This window comes from Fusarium musae, chromosome 6 (genome assembly GCF_019915245.1).
Source record: "Fusarium musae strain F31 chromosome 6, whole genome shotgun sequence".
Classification (NCBI taxonomy): Eukaryota; Fungi; Ascomycota; class Sordariomycetes; order Hypocreales; family Nectriaceae; genus Fusarium; species Fusarium musae.
The window spans coordinates 3,548,369-3,567,055 of record NC_058392.1 but is presented as its reverse complement, the minus strand read 5'-3'; the positions used below and the strand labels follow the sequence as shown (position 1 = coordinate 3,567,055).

Here is an 18,687-nt window from a genome sequence, read left to right as displayed (position 1 = left end):
GGAATAAGCTCTTCTATTTTTGGGGAAGCTCGTTCACTCGCACACGGGTAGTGACTTGAGTGAGTGATCTTGGATTTCCTTCCTTCTTCATTTCCACACGGGAAACCATCCATCGCGGCTCGTCATTAATCATTAATTTTTGTGAAACTCTGGCTCAAGAGCCGGACAGTACGGGACGGGGCTTGGTACAGCCTACAGCCCAAAAAAAAGAGGAACAGGCCCCCAAAAAGACCGCAACAGCAAGGTACCCGAACCTAACCAAAGTGGTGCCCCATTTTAAACAACAGGGACAATTTTGATTGGCTAAAGCTCTATTTTTCGACTCCATTTGCTCCTTTCTAGGTTCTGCCCCAGTCCCAGTCTCGTGGGTTCTTTTTTGGGGCAGTCAGTCAGCCAAACTGCCAGACAGTCATTGAATTGAGTGAGAGGGCGAGCGAGTGGTGCCAGAATCACAAAACGACGCCTTCAAGCACGGGCTCCAAATCGGGCCCCGCCCCCCTTCTTCAGTGCGACAAGCTCCTTCCAGCAGCAGCGATAGCGCTGTTTCTTAGCTGTCGACAGCCGCAATTACAGCAGCAGCACAGAGCTACACAGACCAACTTTGCTGCACCCCCTAAACACCGACCAAAACACAAAAAAGGCACACAAAACACCAAAGGCGATCATTAATTAGTCGGAGAAATATCCTGGCTGCACTACACGCCCCCTTTACCTTTCTGAGCCTACCTCTCTCTGCCCCATCAGCAAGCATCCGTCCATTCGTTCCGTCTTCTCTCCCCCCATCAGCCACTGATCTCTCAATCTACGGCGGATACTGTGCTTGTACCGAACGAGTCTGAAGACTCCAGCACCCCTAGTCTAGCTTGTTCCTCACTCCCACTCTCCCACTCCTACGACAAGAGATACCTACTCCCTGTAACCTCAAGCCTGTACCAACCAACGCTTGTGCTTGTCGCTGTCTGTCGCTGTCGCTGTCGCTGTCGCCGCAGCCTGCGCCTACTCCTACACTACCCTCCCCATCCCCCATTATCTTCCATCCTCTCCCGTCGTCGTCTCTTCACAACTCCAAGCTAACCGTCACCAACCTTTTTTTCTTTCGTTTCTCTCTTGTTTCTTTTGCTTCATATCCACTCTCGCTCAAAGGTCTTGGGACCTTAAACTCTCGCTTTTGTCCTTCGTTGTTCAATCGTTCCCGAAATCTGAACGGAACCTACTCATTCGCTACCTTACCCCGTATTATCCATCAGCTCATCCTCCTTCGACTTCAACCACATTCGCTTCAACAACCGCGTTATATCCAACTCAAAGTTTCAAAACCAGCTGACGAAACTCGAATATTATCGCATTGCTCATCAATCTTGATTCATCTCGAAATTCCGATTTTCCCTCCATGTGAGCGGAGCCCATGGACCCGAGACAGAACCAGAATCAGCGACACTCAAGTCAGACCAGCAGCCCTCAGCAACACTTCGATTTCCAACAGCACAACATGTCGCAGCAACCGAGTCCTTCGCCTCAGCAGTCTCACGACGCGAACCCTCAGGATGTTCTCGCCGAGGCCCGTAAGAACCTTCAGGTCCTGATTGACTCAGGCATGTCCAAGGAGCTTCTGCACCAGCTGGTCGAAGGCGGCCATGGCCTCAACTTGAACCTCAGCGCGATGACAGCCATGCAAGGCATGCCTACGATTCCTTCTCAACCTCAGCAGACTCCCTTTAGCCAGCAACCTCCCAACCCGAGTCAAACGGCCCCTACTGCTTCGCTCGCTCCCCCACCACCCATGCGATGCCCTCCTCCGCCTCCTGTTGCCTCCAATGGCCCCAGTATGCAGACAGTGACGACGACTCCTAATAGCGTTCCATCCACTTCCACGACCACTTCAGCTGAGATTAAGCACGAAATCATTTCCGAGGATATGAACTGTATGTGAAGTTTGCTCAACAACGAAACCCCGGCCCATAGAAGTTTGCTAACATTGATGCTTATAAAGTTCCCAACCCAGCCATGTTTCTTCCCCCGCAAGCTGCGTTTAGCCATCGCCCTCGCATCTCGGTTTCCTCGACAAGCTCCGGTTCTTCTGGACATGCTTCCATCTGGTCGACCAACTCGGGACAGTCTTCGATGTCTTGGCAGTCCGCTTCTACTGGCAACCGATCGCAGGCGCCGCTCCCTATCCCCCCTTCCAGCTCCTTGAACGGACTCGGTCCCATGAGTGCCCCGGTCGGCACAGCTGGTAAGACCAACATTTATTGGTGCACCTCGTGTGAGACCAGCTTCAAGCGCAAGTACGACTGGAAGCGCCACGAGGATGAGTTTCACGAGCGCTGGCGCAAGTATCCTTGTCCCGAGCCTGGATGTAACCGCAGCTTTTGGGGATCCAACTCGTTCAATCAGCATCACAAGCAGTGCCACGGATGCAAGACTTGCCCTCACGCCGAAAAGGTGGTCAAGTTCCTCCGAAAGCGCAAGTACTGGGCGTGCGGCTTCTGCTCTGCCCTCCACCCTGCCCGCGAGCGCCATGTCGAACACGTTGCTCGACACTTCGAGTCGGGTATGACAAAGGGTGACTGGATGCATTCTCGCGTTGTGTATGGTCTACTCCACCAGCCTCTGATCCACGAAGCTTGGGACGCATTGGTTGTGAGCAAGCAGGCCGAGTACAATGGCCGACGACCCCAGTTCAGTTGGCACCCAAGCAAGACTGGCCGTGCCCAAGGTTTCCTCGAGAACGAGAATCCCGGCCAGCTCCAGGACCTGCTAGAGTTCTTCTCCGGAGATGAAGGTGAAGCTCAGTGGATTGTCAGCGTTGCGTACGACCTGGCCGATATTGTTCTTACCTCAGCACCAATCCCCTCTCCTCAGTACTCACACGCCAGCCTTGGACCCCAGGGCTTTACACACGACCCACGAATGTCGTTTATGCCGCTGCCAACCCAGGGCCACGCAGGTCATCAGTCTCTGATGCCTTCACCTGACCCTCAGCAGACCCAATTCAACTCGCCGTTCCGAAACACGATAATGGTGCCCTCTCAACAATTCCCCTCACCCTCAAGACCGTCGCCAGACTCTTCGTCCCACTCACCGATGGGACCTTCGACATCACCGTTGATGCCGCCACCAGCGCCTTCTCCGCTCGAGAAGCGTGAGCTGCCACCACCCCCTCACTCACAGGGCCACGACGCTGGTGAGTCAATGATGGACTTTGAGTACTCGCCAGCACCGCCGGCTGTCTTGTTTGACGACTGGGAGAGTCTCACAGGCTCTGTTGTCGAACAGCCTGGCCAGCAGCACGACGGTGCCACAAGTGGCTGGGGAATGGTGCAATATTTCAATGACCCCCGTGTCACCTCATGAGCTTAAGCTAGCCGCCTACAACACACTCTTTGACTTTCGGACATTACTGAGCCATCTGATTTGCTAGCCCAGTTTTGGGTTCCCCCACGTTTTCCTTGAATCGAGTCAACAACAACCCTTGCGGACGTCTTGGTGTTCCTGCAAGCATTTTCCTTTTTTTTGTTTTTCCTTAGTAGATAATGATAATACCCCTTCATCGAGACGACAGGTGAGGGCATCTGGATTGTTTTTTTATCTTGTCACGGCAGGCTGAAAGAAATGTATTGGGCTTATCATGTCCTGGTCCTGGATCAAAAAGGGTGGAGTTGGGTGATGCAGCTGTCCTGTCGTCCTTTGTTTCCTTTTATGTCATTGATGGATGAGAATATATGGGAGTAACTTGGGTTGGTGGATTGAATAAGGGACCAAAACCGGTGGTTAGTGAGAGAGTGAGTGAGGATAGATGTGTACTGGCATCGAGGTTGGTGCGCATTTACAGCGACGCTGAAGAGCCATATGCTGTAAGATAGGATAGGAAGAGAGACAGAGAAACAAGCAAGAAAGGAATAGAGAACCCGGAAGGGACGGATTTGAATGAATGAGTGCGTCAGAGGCTGAAATATATGGGATTGGGCTGAGGAATGTAGGGGAAATGAGGAGGTGTCTGAGACAATTGGGCTGGCATGTACTGTACTGTACCTTGTCTAGGGAGATGTATGTCTTGGATCTATTTGGGTGCATGTAGATATAGTCACGAGTTACGATGCGTTGAGCTGTAATACACACTGAGTTTTTACTTTGACCTTGAAGCTACAGACCGACCATGATGAGATAGATGGTTTAGTTGGTGGGGAGTCGATAAGTCATCACCAGACAAAACTCTTCCGCGGCGTACAAGTGAATGATGAAGTCATTACATGAACTCTTTGGCCTGAAGAGAACATACAAGATGCGCTGGTGAAGAAAATGGGCTTGTTTGTTCTTTGTTCTTATCTCGTGGTTGTGCGCCTTTGTTCATTCACTTGGTGTACATGGGTGAAGACAGTGGTGACAGCCTCATGTACATCACCAAAGTCCATTATTGTTCCAGCAATGTCGACTTTTCATGAATAACTATTTAACCAAGATGATAGTACCTCCCAGCATCTCATCTTCCCTCCTCACTGTCAACAGCTCTGAGAATACTCACAGTAGACAACATCACAGCTCAGGTAATCTTCAGCTTCACTAACAAACCAACACAATAAAACACCAGGACCCTTCACCTATCATGTCTAGACACAGCAAGCGCTCAACCCGCAAGGTCGGCTTCCTTGACGCCCTAGGCCAATGGACAATGGGCCCCTCTCTCAAGCGCAGCTCCCGCTGCCGTCGCCATCCACGCAGCACAACAGCAACCCGCGAAGCCCGCCTCGCAAACGCCCCGAAGGATCTTAACCTCACAGCCCGTCAATGGCGCCAGTACGCCGATGTTCCTCCGGAGCCACAAGATGAGTGCGACTGCAGTGACTGCGGTGAGGACCATTCTGACGATGAGCAGACACCGCTTATGAGTGGTGAGCCCGTGCAGAGGATCTGCTCCAAGTGGTCGCACTCTGAAGGGTCAGCGTTCACGCGTGAGCCGGAGCCTGTTCATAGAGATTCGGGGCTGAATAGGATTCTGGGAAGGGTTGAGGCTGAGATGGCGGAGGAGCAGAGGCTTAGACATCGGGTGAGTTATGACGCTGGTAATGACGCGCTGTTTGCAAACATTCCTCGTCGGGATCAGAGGACTCAAGGTGAATTCATCGTGCACCGTCATCGTCTCGGCGACGGAGAGGATTTTCTTGCAGTTGATACCTTTGGACACGGTGATTCAGGCCATCGCGAGGCAGATGTTCAGTCCGTACGCTCATCGCAGTTCTTTGAGAACCCTCGTGAAGCACCCGCTGTTCCTCCAGATGCCTGGACTCCATCGGTTCAGCATGTCCCCGAGAGTACAAAGACTAGGATTCAGTCTTGGAGGGATTGCGTTGATGATGGGCCGGAGCCGGAGCCGGAGCCTTCGGTGTTTGGGGCCAGTCATGCTCCGACAGTTTGGCCGGGGAGTGGAGAGACGATTGTGCCGGATGATAGCCTCACGGAGGTTGTTGTGCGGAATAGTCGGGGGTCTTCGAAGAGGGAGTCGAAGGGTCGTGGAAGTAGACGGCATTCGAAGAGGAAGTGAGTGGCTGAGAGAAGATGAGTGAGTTAATGAATGAGAGGTGAGATTGGTGTAAGGTAAGTCTTTTGGTGTAAATCAGTGAGAAAGAGAGGGAGAGGGAGAGGGAGAGGGAGAGGGAGAGGGAGAGAGGAAGAGGGTAAGTATTGATAGCTACGTCTTAGTGAGAGACCTAGACTGAACCTTGAGAGGTAAGTACAACAATAAATCCCCTTTGTCTGTAATATTTGTCTGATACTGATTTGATGCTGAGTGATGTGATTGTAGTAGTGATTGTAAGTGGGTGGCCTCAGCTGACGGGGACTGAATGGCAGACTGACAGACTAAATGCCAATGCTGATGGTCCTCTATTGTCGCAAGAGTTATATACAGTGATCAATTGATAGGATAGTATATATCATGTGCTGTATTCAATTGAGTTGACTTACACCAACCTTGAGACCCTTGCCCCTTGCTTCGGCTCCACAAAGTATCGTATCGTACCGCATGTCACTAAGACACATCGGGCCATCTCCAACTCCCAATTAAACGCGACGCGCGAGGGGAGCTTCCGTTCCCTTCCAAACTTATTAAACTTGGACCTTTATACATCACGGCCCCGCAGTTTGCAACGACACCGCACGCAAACCTTGGCCTCTATACATGACTTATCTTGGCTTCAAACACCTCAGACTTCTTCTCTGGTCTCTCGCGACTGCTTACAGAGCTTCAAAGACGACTCTGCGATCCTGCGCACGCCTACAGACCCTTTGCGACACTTTCGAATGCGATTGGCAATTGGATCCTTTGCTGAAAGAGTGCTCCATGAATTGATGCTTTAGACTTTTGCTAGGTGGATATATTATACTGGTAGGCTCTCACAACGTCTCTGAATCAGTTGCGCCAGAGTTGTCCTCATGTCTCCCTTCGTCAATCCTCCCAATTACCAATTACACTCAGCTAACATTCCAGCGCCCATAATGAACACCCTAGACGATGATCGCCTGTCCGCCAGCTCAGCTGACTCGGACAACGACAACGACAACGATAATGACAACGATAACGACCGCAATGACGTCGACGAGACAATGGAGGACGCTGATGACAACGGGGATCAGGATCAAGATGCAGAAGGCGATGACGACGATAACAACGACGATAACAACGACGACGACGATGACGACGATGACAACGCCGATGCAGACGCCGATGCAGACGGTGAAGGTGAAGAGTCCCAGCCGCCTGCCACAGACTCAAACGATCAAGCGAGCACCCAGATAAAATCTGAACCCGACGATTCGCAATCCCAACCCAGGAAATCAGCTACACCCGCCCCGAGTCTCGACAAGCGGTGGCCCCAGCCGTCCCCCGAGTACATCAGCGCTGCGTCCTACGACATCGTGCCGACAATGGCGGCGCCGCAATCGACGAGTGTCAACGCCATGGCTATCACACCCGACTTGAGGTACTGGATCACCGGAGGTTCGGACGGGTATATTCGTAAATATGACGGGCCCAATACCATCAATGGCAAGCTCGCCTTGACGGTTGCGCAGAGGCACCCGTTTGTGGATAGCGTTACCAAGGCTGGCATACTCATGTCGTACTGGGAGAACGAGGAGCCGCCGCCTCCGGGACGGGGAGACCAGGAACATATTCTCTCACCTGTTTACTCTCTTGCTGTGCAATCGCAGGCTCTTTGGTTGCTATCTGGTCTGGAGTCTGGCGGTATTAATCTCCAGAGCGTTCGACATGACGAGGGCAAGAGAATTCACTGTCTGCAGCAGCATACAAACGCTGTATCTGTCTTGACAATGGCACAGGATGAAAAGAGCGTTCTCAGCGGTGGATGGGACAAGAACATCTTTGATTGGGATCTCAACACCGGCCAAACGATCAGAAGCTTCGATGGCAACGCAGGTCAAATCTCAGCTCTTGAACTCCGTCCTGCAAGCGGCGCTCCCATCCCAGAAGACGACGATGAACCACCGCCTCCAACAACAATGACCACAAACAATGCAGCGCCTATAGCGAATGGGAACTTTACAGATCCGCTCACCAACGATGGAGTCGACGACATGTCCGCCGAGTTCAACGCCAACCCCAGCAACGGCGATGGTGACGGTGCAGCCTCACCCGCGCACGACAGTCTCTTTGGAGGAAGTGACGCGGGGAGTTTATTCGGCGAGACAAAGGAAGACCAACCCTTTGGCAACGACGACGATGAATTCGCTGCCGTCATGCCCGGCCATGGTCATGATAGCGCTATGGACCATTCAGCAGACATGGCCGCTCTCGACGCAGGAAAAGACCCAGAACCTGAGCCCGAACCTGTTCCGGAACCCGGGCCGGTCGTTGAACCGCCCCAGCCTGAACCATCGCAGGATACAAGCGACGCCATGGACGTCGATCTCGTGCCTGCTCCAACGCAAGCCACGGAACCATCTCAGGACGCACTCCCCAAGTCTGAGCCAACATCGCCTTCTTTACTCCTCACAACACACACTCCCACGAATCATGACCCAACACAGACATCCAATACAACGTTCCTCTCCGCCGCGATGGACGGAACGTTAAGGATCTGGGATAGACGCCAACAAGGTCCCGTAGCGCGCATCGGAACAAGGAATGGTGTTCCCCCGTGGTGCATGGGCGCCTGCTGGAGTCCCTCGGGCAACAATATCTACGCGGGCCGTCGCAACGGGACGGTGGAGGAGTATAATATTCACAAGGCCAAGAGGAACTGGGAACCTCACAGGACGCTCAAGTTTCCCGGGGGCAGTGGAGCAGTCAGTGCCGTGAGACCCATGATAAACGGCCGTCATCTCGTCTGGTAGAGTCCCTCCCCATTCCCTCTTATCAGTCTGTACTAACAGTATCCAGTGCCTCCCATGATATCATGCGTCTCTACGATCTTCGTGAATCGTCCATGAAACACTCTAGCGTCCCTTTCCTCATCATCCCCGGCCCTCCCCGTGCAGGCGTCATCTCCAGTCTCTACATAGACCCAACAAGCCGCTACATGCTGAGCGCTGCAGGCACAAGAGGCTGGGAGGGTACGAGCACTGAAGTCCTCATCGGTTATGAGATTAATGCTACCAATGGATAGTTCGGGTTCGTCTCAACTCGAGCTGACTCTCCAACTTTGGGACCAGGTCGTCGTGCTTTATATATGCTGGAGTTGGTCATGGCGAGCTCAATTTATAGTCGGATTTTCCTGCCTCTATAGCATTTAGACAAAATTCCATTCTTATTCCTCAAATTCTTCGACTTGGATCACTCAGCAGCAGTCAGGGTTTGATACAATACTCGTACAATTTCTACACCAGTGACTACATAATCTACAATTCCTGTCGCAAAACGACTTAGGACCTTTCTCCTAAGTGATAAAAAGACTTAGGTAAGTTCGTTTCCTCCCATGACATACCAGTCATGAACCTGAGGAACTGACACCAGACGTACCATTAAGATGTGCTGTAACCATGATATGAGTACGACCTGGCGTGTAGAACATGCTGATAGCTCAATCGAAGCTGATCAAGTCATTGTCCTCATCCTCATCCTCGCCCTCGTCCTCGTCATCTTCGGTAGGCTTCTCTTGGCCGAGTTCAGCTTTTTTGCAAGTTGAGACCTTCATTGACCAATGTGTTTCCACTTTCTCTTCACGTCGCCGATCAAGATTGTCTGATGTTGTCGTTCGGTGCCAGGTCTCACTGATCTGTATGAGCTCTGGGCTCTTCTTACCCCTCTTGGCCTTGGCGTTCTCTGCCAGTAGTTTGTCATTCTTGGCCAGTTTCTCGGGGCTCCAGTTGTCGGGGCGAGAACCCTCCTTTGAGGCATCTGCGCCCTGGTGGACCTGCTGCATGGTTTCAGCGTAGTATCCCACCTCCATAATCTGTTCACTGGTTGGCTCTAAACAATGTTTTCGAGCTTGTGCCATAGGAGTTGAAGTTGGCACCAGGGAACTTGGAGCTTGGAATGGATCAGACCGGCGAGTTGGGGACGTTTGATGGCTGGACCCTCCCGAGATTGTTCTGTCGCTTCGTGACTGAGGGCGATGGTTAGGCCTTTTGGAAGCTCGAGCAGGTAATGGAGAAGTTCTAAGGGGCAACTTCATCTTTGGAGGCTCATCGCATCGTGAAGGGCATTTGCAAGGTTGCCAACAAAGTGATTCGCAACTGTGGCCACACTTCAGGACCTCTTCGCACTTCTCCAAGCATTTGACCTCACTGTGGTCGAACTTGTGGCAAGTGAGCTTGCATGGATGACCCTTTGAACATGTGGACTCGCAACCTTTGTCGCAGCCGCCTCCAGGGATGTACTTCCATCCACTGGCATTCTTGATGTTTGTTCGCGTTCCGTGGTTACGGCAAGTGACGGGAAGGCAGTCGTCGATACACTGGCGTTGTTCAAACACATCGATGACCTTTCTCCATGTACTGTACGCCTCAGAATTCTCATCTCGCACAAGTGTTTGAGAGTTGCCAAAGACATACATTCCGCATCTCGCTCGGCTGGTACCCACGTTTGCCCGATTCGAATTGCCAATGAAGCCGGGACCAACGGTTCGAACTAGAGACAGCAGAATGACATCGTTCTCCTCGCCCTGGAAACCGTCGACGGTCCTTACGGACCACTTCTTCAACGGATTCTTGAGCTCGAGATACAGGTCGCGACGAAGCTTTTCCGTGATGAGAGAAACCTGCCCCTTGTAGAACGTCAAAATAGTGATACGTTCTGGGTCAACACCGTTCTGAACAAGATATCGCACGAAGCCCACTATCATGTCGGCTTCATCTGGGTTCGAAAATGAAAAGTCGTTGGCATTCTGCACCTCTTGTCCCTCGTGATCAAACCACCAAAGGCTCTTCCCGCCCATGCCCGGTATTGGAGGTCGGTTGTCTGGGTCGTAGACGGAGCAATGATCGGTGAGCTTGGGGTAGAACGCGTTGACCACTTCGCGAATTGCAGGGACCATACGACGCTGAACTCGGAGCATACTGTATGGCAACTTGAGCTTGACCAGACGCTCAAACAAAGACACATGCATATTGTAGGGATCGCGGCCGAGTTCTCGCACATCTACAGATGGGACCAGTTGCTGGTGATCGCCGACAAGTACGACTTGGTCCAGACTGGGATAGAGAGCGGAACTAATGTTGGCTTCTCGAGTTTCGGCCGCTTCCTCGATCATCAATATGCGGGGCTTCAATGCTGCGATCATACCACGGTACTTGGATAGTCCGGTGGTTGTGCAACCTACAATCTCAATACGTTCATGTGTGATAAGCTTGACGTCGTTCTCCCAACGCTGGACTTTGATATCATCACAGGCTTCCTGGTACTCTTTAAGAAGCTGAGGGAACTTTTGAGCTCGTGCGCGGATAAGTTCTTCTCGTAGGAGGCGATAGACCATGCCGCGATCACCTGGCTTGATCTTATATAAATCTTGATGCAGTTTCAATAGCCTACGGGCTCGGTGGACCCAGGCGGCATGTTTGGAGAGTGCGCTCGGAAGGGCACCGGTGACATTGAACTTCATGGGAAAGAAAGCACCCTTGAGTCTCTCCTTCTGATTTTCCTGCTGGGTTTCTTCAACAGCGTCATCCTTTGCAGGATTCTCAGCCTGGTTCTGAGGAGGGCGTATGTCAAGAGTGTGGTCGTCCTCGATGACCTGGAGCCAGTGCGCGATGCGACACTCGATCTCAGTTCCGTCATCACGATTGACCAGAGTAGCAGATTCCCACTCGTCATCATCCAACGACTTGTACTGAGCATCCGAGAGGAGTCCTTCTCGAAGAAACTCTTCAGCTGGGATCAGAAATGCAGGGAAGCATTCCGACAACAACGTCTCAATTGTGCCGAGAACCGTTCTTCGAGCTTGCTCACCCGCAATACTACCACCACTTTTATGACCTAACTTGGCTTTGAGATTGAACAGAGTACGCTCTTCTATCGCCTCGTCTTCTGTACGGCCACCGAGACGCACAATGACGGCTTCAAAAACCGAGAGTCGGTCTAGAAGCTGATCGAGAGCGTGGTTGGTTTGAGCAGCAACTATGACAGGTGGGGCTTCCTTTCCAGACTTGAGAGTCTGGATATAGCTTTCAATGGCTACAACGGATGTGAATGTCTTGCCAGTACCAGGAGGACCTTGGATGACAGCCAGTTCTTTGTGGGTCATGCGTTCCAAAGCTTCCTTTTGAGAATGGTCGAGGTGGTCAGCTCTTTCAGGAATACGAGGAGTCTGTCCTGGAATGTCTGCAAGATAGGCGGTCGTGTGTTCGGTGTTGGACTCATGAATGATGTATTTGTCAAACTTGGAACTGAGGGGTGTTAGCCTGAGAATTGAGTATACAACGGGAAAGACTTGCTCAAACTTTGCGGCATGTTGCAGCCCAACCATGGCGTGGCGAACAGTCTCAAAATAACCTCCTTTGGCTTCAAGCATCACCATCTCAACGGAAGGATCGAAGACGGCATTGTTGCAGTCGGACCAAAAGATCTCGATGCGGGGCGGAGTGTCCTTGCCCTCGCCATTAGCAAGATCAGGTTCTAGGCCACCCACGATGTATCGTGCGGCAACAACTGCAACATAGCATTCGGTGTTGAAGTTGTCATCTTTGGGAGACAGCGCAATAAGGGTACCAGCAGTAAGCCGGTTTGTCTGCTTCCACTCAACTTTAGTGGGTGAGCGCTCCGTTGAGAAGGCAATGCGGCAAGCTGCCCCAGATCTAGCAAACAAGTAGCCTTGAACGTGTACCTTGTAGTTGTTACCTTAGTAAAATATTTGGGGAAGGAGGAAATGTGACTGACTTGTGTATAGATGTAGAAGTTGTCTCTGTCGCCCTCCATCATTCTAGGCTTGTTTCTGAAGCAGTTGATAGCTTGCCGAAGAAGCTCAGTACCCTCGAAACGATTTGTGATATACTGAAACTCAAGGTAGGCATTCTTGGCATCACGTCCAGACAGTTCCTTGATGATAGGTGGAGGAGGCAATGGAGCAGGATCAATGGACATGAGCTCACTCGAGTGCGGGAACTCTGGAGCCAAGTGCCAAGGGACGCTACCAGTCTTTGGCAGATTGTTCTTGTGCTTGACATGCTGAGTAATGATTTCCGAGGTAGTCTGATCTCTCGGGATCTTGGAAAAATTAGTATGCGAGGAGAAGAGGCATCATTGTGGCACTCACCTGTTGGTATTGGTCCCCCATCTTGCATGAAGGTGATCTTGATGAACTCGATGGAAGAAGCTCCCACGACTGGCGTTGGTGGGGAAAATTGGCACAGTATCCAGAAGATGAGAAATGAGAGATGAGGCAAAGGATTTCTATGTGATAGAGAACCTCTGGGTGCTTGGTGTAGAAGAAATGTGTGTGTTTTGATGAGAATGGTTGAGGACGGTTGAAGAAGAGAAGAGAAGAAATGGCGAGATGCAGAGAAATACACCGAGAAGAAGAAGAAGGCTGAGAAGAAGCAGGGATAGTTTCATGAACTTCTTGTTGCCCAGCAACTCTGAAGAACGATGATGAGAGAAGAGGGAAGAGAGAGAAGGAAGGTGGCAGCGGGCGCAAGCTGCAGGTATGACTGAGGACTCAACTCAAGTTTTGAGTCCAATGAAAAGTTGAGGAAGAAATGTTGATGCCAGCTGCCCGCCAGGTGCCACTTGCAGATGTTGGATATTCCTCTTAGCGGGAGGTCGTTGCACGTCCCCTTGCTCCAGGTGCTCTAGGGGTTCCAGTACAGTAGCGAGTAAAAGACCCCAGGACATCCAAACAGAAATTGTAATCTGGCTCGGAGGATGTATTTGATGCTGCGATGAAGCGGGTGTGGAATTTGTACCGCTTGTTCGAGTAGTTGCCGTATAGGTGATGAGTGTCCAGAGTGTTGTGCTGGGCTTGACGTGGGTGTTCGGGCACGAGGTTTCTCCTTTGACAGACTGGGCACAGTTGATATCTTTCAAAGATGGTATTGACCTTGAAGAGAGACTTCTATTGTTGAAACGCGTTGTATTGTTCCAATTCGGTGCAGTAAGAACGTTTATTGTTGGCAGAAGCATGGGAGAATCCAGGGGTAGAGGACAGCAGGGCACACAATGCCTGGGAACAGCGCAAGGTAAGATTGCAATGGATGACAAAAAGACTCAATTGATTGAACCTCTTCTTCCGAATCGGTAATGGATCGCTGGTGTTCTCGTAGAGTATGAGTGTCCTGCACTCAGACCTCATGGTTAGCTCGTTGGCGCTCAACTAACAAGTTCCGGGAGTCTACCTTTTTCTTGCTTGCCCAAAAACACAAACCATTCAAATCCGAGGATTAAAAGCCAGTCTCAAAACTTCAATTGGAAGCTCTGTCTTGCCGCTGTCGCTCGTAAGCAACGCCTCGTCTCGTCTCGTCGCAGAAAAGGGGTAATTCGTCGTTCGTCATAAATCAGAAATCGTCTCTCAAAACCAGTTTTAACAGCCCCAAAACAGTTTCCGTATCTACTGAGAGAATTGAAGAGAAAGAAATGGAAGAGGAGAAGGACAAAACTTGTCAAAAACGAAGAGTACACCCCTGGTGCTTGATCTCGGGAGCCTGCATATGGCTACACTCAGCAACCGTCATGTCCCCTGCAGGTTCCCCCTCACCGCGCCAGTGCAAGATGACAGAATGGGCGTTTTGCATTGGAATCATGGCAATTTGCATGTTTGAATCATGGGCCTGGCGTGTCTTCAGGGGGGTATGCGGGATCTTGCATCACGGTCAGGGCCGTGCCTAATCAAGGCAATGAGGGACGGAGTAAGGTGACACACGCGTGTCGTTATACTTGGGATGGACGAGATTTGACAGCATTTAACCGGAGTTAAAGGGTCGATGTGTCATGAGGGAGCGACTTGGGTTGTGGCTTGTCGCGTATCTCGTTGTCGCCACATCATTTGTGAAAGGCTTGCAAAGAAACTGCATGCTGCAACTGCAACGAGTGTTTGTGGAAGTGCAAGCATGCATGGGCCAACGGTATGCCACAATTGCTGTTTGGATATCAGACTACATGCAGCAAACACTGGCCCTTTTGACCTGCATGTCAAACAACACACGCAGGCCTCATCATCAATCACAAGCCTCAGAGAACAAACACATGCATCGACAGAGTTGGTGATTCTATTACTCTCCAGGGTATTCCGTGTATCAAACCCACCTACCAAAAGCAACAACCCGACCAAGACCCTTGATGTCTTGCAATCACTCTTTTCTCTTACACAAATGTTGGTACACCCCATGACAAATCGCTTTTGGAACCCGCGATAATGACTCTACAGACCGAAGCCCCCTTTCGCCGGAAAATGCCCGCCGCATTTCTTTGCCTTTGACCCCATTTCGCCTGGTAAGAACACCGACCAACACCCCGGGATATCTGTCGTCCTGTACGGACTCGATCCATATAAGCAGGATCACAACTGAAAGCCGACCAAAACGCTCTTCTATATGATCGCAAAACCTGCATGTTCCAACTCGATGCCATTGGGAAGAATCGGCCGTCCTTGCATCGGGAAAGGCCAGAAGAGGGGGTTTTCCATATTGTCTCCTGTCTTCTGCACAGAAGGTGATTGCTCTCCCATGAATGGTCCCGCACCCCATTGGCACGTAATGTCTCCCTCTCTAAGGTTGGGCGAGAAGAAGTTGAGACTCCCCGTATGCGGCAACACCAAACGGTCGTACTCTTCTGCTGTGAGCTTATCGACGTTGTTCTCGACATCAATGTCCCACTTTGCGGCCAAATAGCGTAGTATGTTGAGAGCCTGCTCAGCGAATTGGTGGCAAGGAGCCATCTCAGTGAGGTCTGAAATACCTTGAGTGATGGATTCGGCCACACGAGGATCCACCTTGACCGCTTTCTCTATGTCCGCCTCGGTCGTATCCGAGCCGCCAACAGTTGTTGCACCAATCGCTAGGTGCATGATGGCGGATGTGAGGACAAAATATGGTACGAACGAGGGCGTTCGTCGCAAAGTGTAGAGTGAAGAGTAAGATCTTAGAAGGCCTTGAATGGCGTCGGCCGCTTGTGAGCACACATCGCGAGGCGAAACCTTGGATCCAATGATCCGTAGCTTGATTAGAGGCCGGAACAAGAGTAGGATCGCGAAATGATAGTACATGCTGCTCAAGTAAGCGACGGTGATCAAAGAAACGTGTTAGGCTTGAGACTTACTGAGCGAACAGCACAGCTGGGGTGAAATTGTGCCCCAGTCGAAGGACCTCAGGTATACGATCATACCAATTGAGGTACTGTGTGTACATGTTCAAAAGTTCTCTCGCTGTAAGGGGTTTTCCAGGGGAGTGGAGAATGTACAGAGACTGGTGTACGAGCTCGCTGAGTTCGCAGAAACATTTATATACGGAACGCACGTTAGACGGTTGTTGGCATGAGCGTTGCAAGGGAGCGCCTGTCACAGTCAGCGATATTCATGGAATAACACAAAGGAAACCCACCGTCGTCCGTATAGGGCACCCAAAGAGACGCTTCAATGTCTCCTATTATCGCAGGCTTTGGTGGTAGATGAGGGAAGCATGAGCATTGCGGTAATGAGCCTGTGGCGAGGGACCATGCACTGTAGTATCCGTTAGAGCGAAATCTCACAGTAAAAGGGGAGACTCACTGGTCAAGCGCAAAAGCACCCCAAAAGGTTGCTGACTGCACAGCGAGTTCATCTTCATCTCCTTCGTCCATTATCCGGTGAAGTCCCATCTCAATGGCGAGTCGAATACTCTGCCCAGCGTAATACCAGCTCTCCGAATCTCGCCCGCAACTAGCCTCTCGGATCGACATTATCCCCAAAGCTTGAATAGTTGTGAGGGAGTGGTGATCCGTTTCCTGGGCAAATAGCCTCAGTGACTCCTTGAAGAAGTGGTCGCCAGACGTATAAGGGTCGTTGGGATTGGCTCGAGACATGGGCTGCGTCGAAAAGCGACACCCCAATGCAAGAAGGGCATTCACCAGTATCGGTGAGCAATATCGATTCCGTCCCTCTTGGAAATCCTGTAGAAAGTGTTCTTTACTCAGAGAAGCAAATGTTGGATACTCCCAGCAGAAATACAACGCCAAAAGATGTTGAACAAGAACGCTATCGCCGGTAATCACGGTCCAAGTTGAAGTCGGTGTTCGCAGCCCCGGTTCATTCAATGGTGACAGGATCTGTTCAACTCCACGATATCGTGGAAGACCGTCCGAGATTTGATCAGGGTTCATCCCCTCGGCCCAAGACCCAACTCGATTTTGTGGCGGCCCTCGCATATCTGTCTGCCAGTTCATGACATCGGGGTGTGAGTTGCTCCTCGTTGATCCGGTTTGGCTGAAGGAAGATTGCCAGGGACTATGCTGACCCATCTCGGGCCTCATGGAAGACTGCTGCGATTGTTGATGGTTCGCACCAAGGCTTATGGCTGCCAATGTACCCAGCGAACCTCCAGGGAACCCCGGGGTAGGTCCCATGGTAGGTCCCTCGGAACGGGAGGGAAACGAAGGTATCGAACGCTCCCCAGGGCGTGGTGCGCTTGCTAGCCATTCTGAAATGGTTTCGATGGGTTGGCCGCCCCGAAGGCGGGTCAAGACCTCTTCCCATAGTTCTGGTCGGACAAGAGCAGCGAAGACTTGGTCACTTGAACGCTGCTTCTGTCGAAGAGTTTCGATTTCGGTTCGGAGGTTCTCCTTCGACTGGCGCACGGGAATCTCGTACACACATTCGGCATCTTTCTGTGCTCTACATCGTCCGCACGGTTTTTTGCCATCGCACTATAACATTAATTGTTAGCAAGGATGAGTTTACAGGATAATCGATACGGGACGAGGCGAGCACTGCAGCCAATTGTGGAAGTCCTTCACAAGCTAAATAAATTGCGGTGGTGGGACATGCTATGACGTACAAGGAAAGTGAAGAACAAGAACCGGCTACGCAACCAGGGACTCCGGGAAAGTAAGCTGATCTGTACATACCTTTGCGCGCTTCTTGCGGCATTCCGTGCAGGCATTGGGCGTCACAACACCCAGCCCTCGGCGACGTTTCGAGTTTTGTGTATGGGTGACGTTGGTTGTTGCAGGACCTGATGCAGTCGAGGGCGTATTGGAGGACTGAATTGAGGTGGGGGTAGGATTCCCTTGTGAGGAAGCTCCCCCAACCTGCGCAGAAGCTCCTTGCGGCGTGTGTTCAGCACTGGGTTGCCGTTGACTACCAGCGTCCGAATGTTCGTTGTCGACATCCATCACTCGAAAAGCGAGCCTGACCGCAGGCTATCGCAAAGTTACAAAGTTTGTGGGGGCAGAGGAGAGGTTCGCTGTTTCTCTGTTGCCGTGCGTATGGAACCAGGCGTCCGTCGTGAAGCTTTGTGAGCTCCAACCTTCAGCTCGAAGAGCTTTGGGTGGGATGAGGTCTTGGGGGGGCGACGGCGGATGGCACGGCGCAGTCTGACATGCTGCGAAGGGATTCGCGATGGTGTCGTCAAAGTTACAACCTGAGTCTTTGAAGCTTGAACGCTCTCGCCTTGTTCTTCTCTGGTCACCCCAAAGAAATCAGATTTGATTTTTGGCGCCAGAAGCGAAAACGACTTTGGGCTGTTGGTACCTGAATGACTTCTGCTTTCTCAGTCGCGTCACGGCGGCTTTGTAGCGGGGAGAATGCGATGCGGAGCCAAGACGGTTGAAGATGGCCCACCTAAGCTCTCACAATTACATCAAGGCCAGTCACAGCGAGTCGTAGGTCGAATTTGGGTAAAAAGCCCGGGCAATGCGCATTCGTCGACTAGCTAGTAGAGTGCTAGGCTCTAGCACAACGTAACCGAACTAGAGGTGAGCTTTGGAAGCTCACGAACTCGAGGATACCCGACCGGGGGTTTCAAGGAGCTCGAGGCCGACTCCGCGAGTCAAGGGAGAGAGAATGAAGGCTTGCAGGAGTCGCAGATCAATGGCGCTTTGAAGCGCGCAATGTTGTTTCTCTTTTTCTCGTCGCAATTTGCGTTCTCAGGAGGGATTAACGAGGTTGCTCAGAAGTACTGGTATACTTGGTGTCCACTCGATCGTCGATTGCGCCGGCAATAGAGAACAAAAGTTGGGCGCTGTGGTCCATGCACAACACGGATTGGGAATTATCTGAGTTGAACAATTGAAGATTTTGAAGTCAAATTGAGACCGAAATCGGAATTTCT

General features: G+C 51.5%; 6 protein-coding genes across 6 annotated transcripts; 3 read left to right on the top strand and 3 right to left on the bottom strand.

The window, feature by feature from the left end:
* Positions 1–1,489: 1,489 nt before the first annotated feature.
* Positions 1,490–3,354, top strand: J7337_008942 (uncharacterized protein; the record flags this gene model as incomplete). The annotated part of the gene is made up of 2 exons (XM_044826546.1): positions 1,490–1,922; positions 1,991–3,354. 2 exons carry the CDS (start codon positions 1,490–1,492, stop codon positions 3,352–3,354), a joined length of 1,797 nt encoding a protein of 598 aa, XP_044679463.1.
* Positions 3,355–4,603: 1,249 nt separating this feature from the next.
* Positions 4,604–5,908, top strand: J7337_008941 (uncharacterized protein; the record flags this gene model as incomplete). Its single annotated transcript, XM_044826545.1, has 3 exons — positions 4,604–5,535; positions 5,624–5,672; positions 5,894–5,908. 3 exons carry the CDS (start codon positions 4,604–4,606, stop codon positions 5,906–5,908), a joined length of 996 nt encoding a protein of 331 aa, XP_044679462.1.
* Positions 5,909–6,492: 584 nt separating this feature from the next.
* J7337_008940 (uncharacterized protein) lies at positions 6,493–8,621 on the top strand (the record flags this gene model as incomplete). Its single annotated transcript, XM_044826544.1, has 2 exons — positions 6,493–8,345; positions 8,396–8,621. The coding sequence occupies 2 exons, from the start codon at positions 6,493–6,495 to the stop codon at positions 8,619–8,621; spliced, it is 2,079 nt and encodes a 692-aa protein (XP_044679461.1).
* A 414-nt stretch (positions 8,622–9,035) lies between these two features.
* On the bottom strand, positions 9,036–12,725 carry J7337_008939 (uncharacterized protein; the record flags this gene model as incomplete). The annotated part of the gene is made up of 3 exons (XM_044826543.1): positions 9,036–12,275; positions 12,329–12,655; positions 12,705–12,725. 3 exons carry the CDS (start codon positions 12,723–12,725, stop codon positions 9,036–9,038), a joined length of 3,588 nt encoding a protein of 1,195 aa, XP_044679460.1.
* Positions 12,726–14,972: 2,247 nt separating this feature from the next.
* J7337_008938 (uncharacterized protein) lies at positions 14,973–15,789 on the bottom strand (the record flags this gene model as incomplete). The annotated part of the gene is made up of 2 exons (XM_044826542.1): positions 14,973–15,648; positions 15,701–15,789. The coding sequence occupies 2 exons, from the start codon at positions 15,787–15,789 to the stop codon at positions 14,973–14,975; spliced, it is 765 nt and encodes a 254-aa protein (XP_044679459.1).
* A 355-nt stretch (positions 15,790–16,144) lies between these two features.
* On the bottom strand, positions 16,145–17,749 carry J7337_008937 (uncharacterized protein; the record flags this gene model as incomplete). Its single annotated transcript, XM_044826541.1, has 2 exons — positions 16,145–17,281; positions 17,483–17,749. 2 exons carry the CDS (start codon positions 17,747–17,749, stop codon positions 16,145–16,147), a joined length of 1,404 nt encoding a protein of 467 aa, XP_044679458.1.
* Positions 17,750–18,687: the final 938 nt, after the last annotated feature.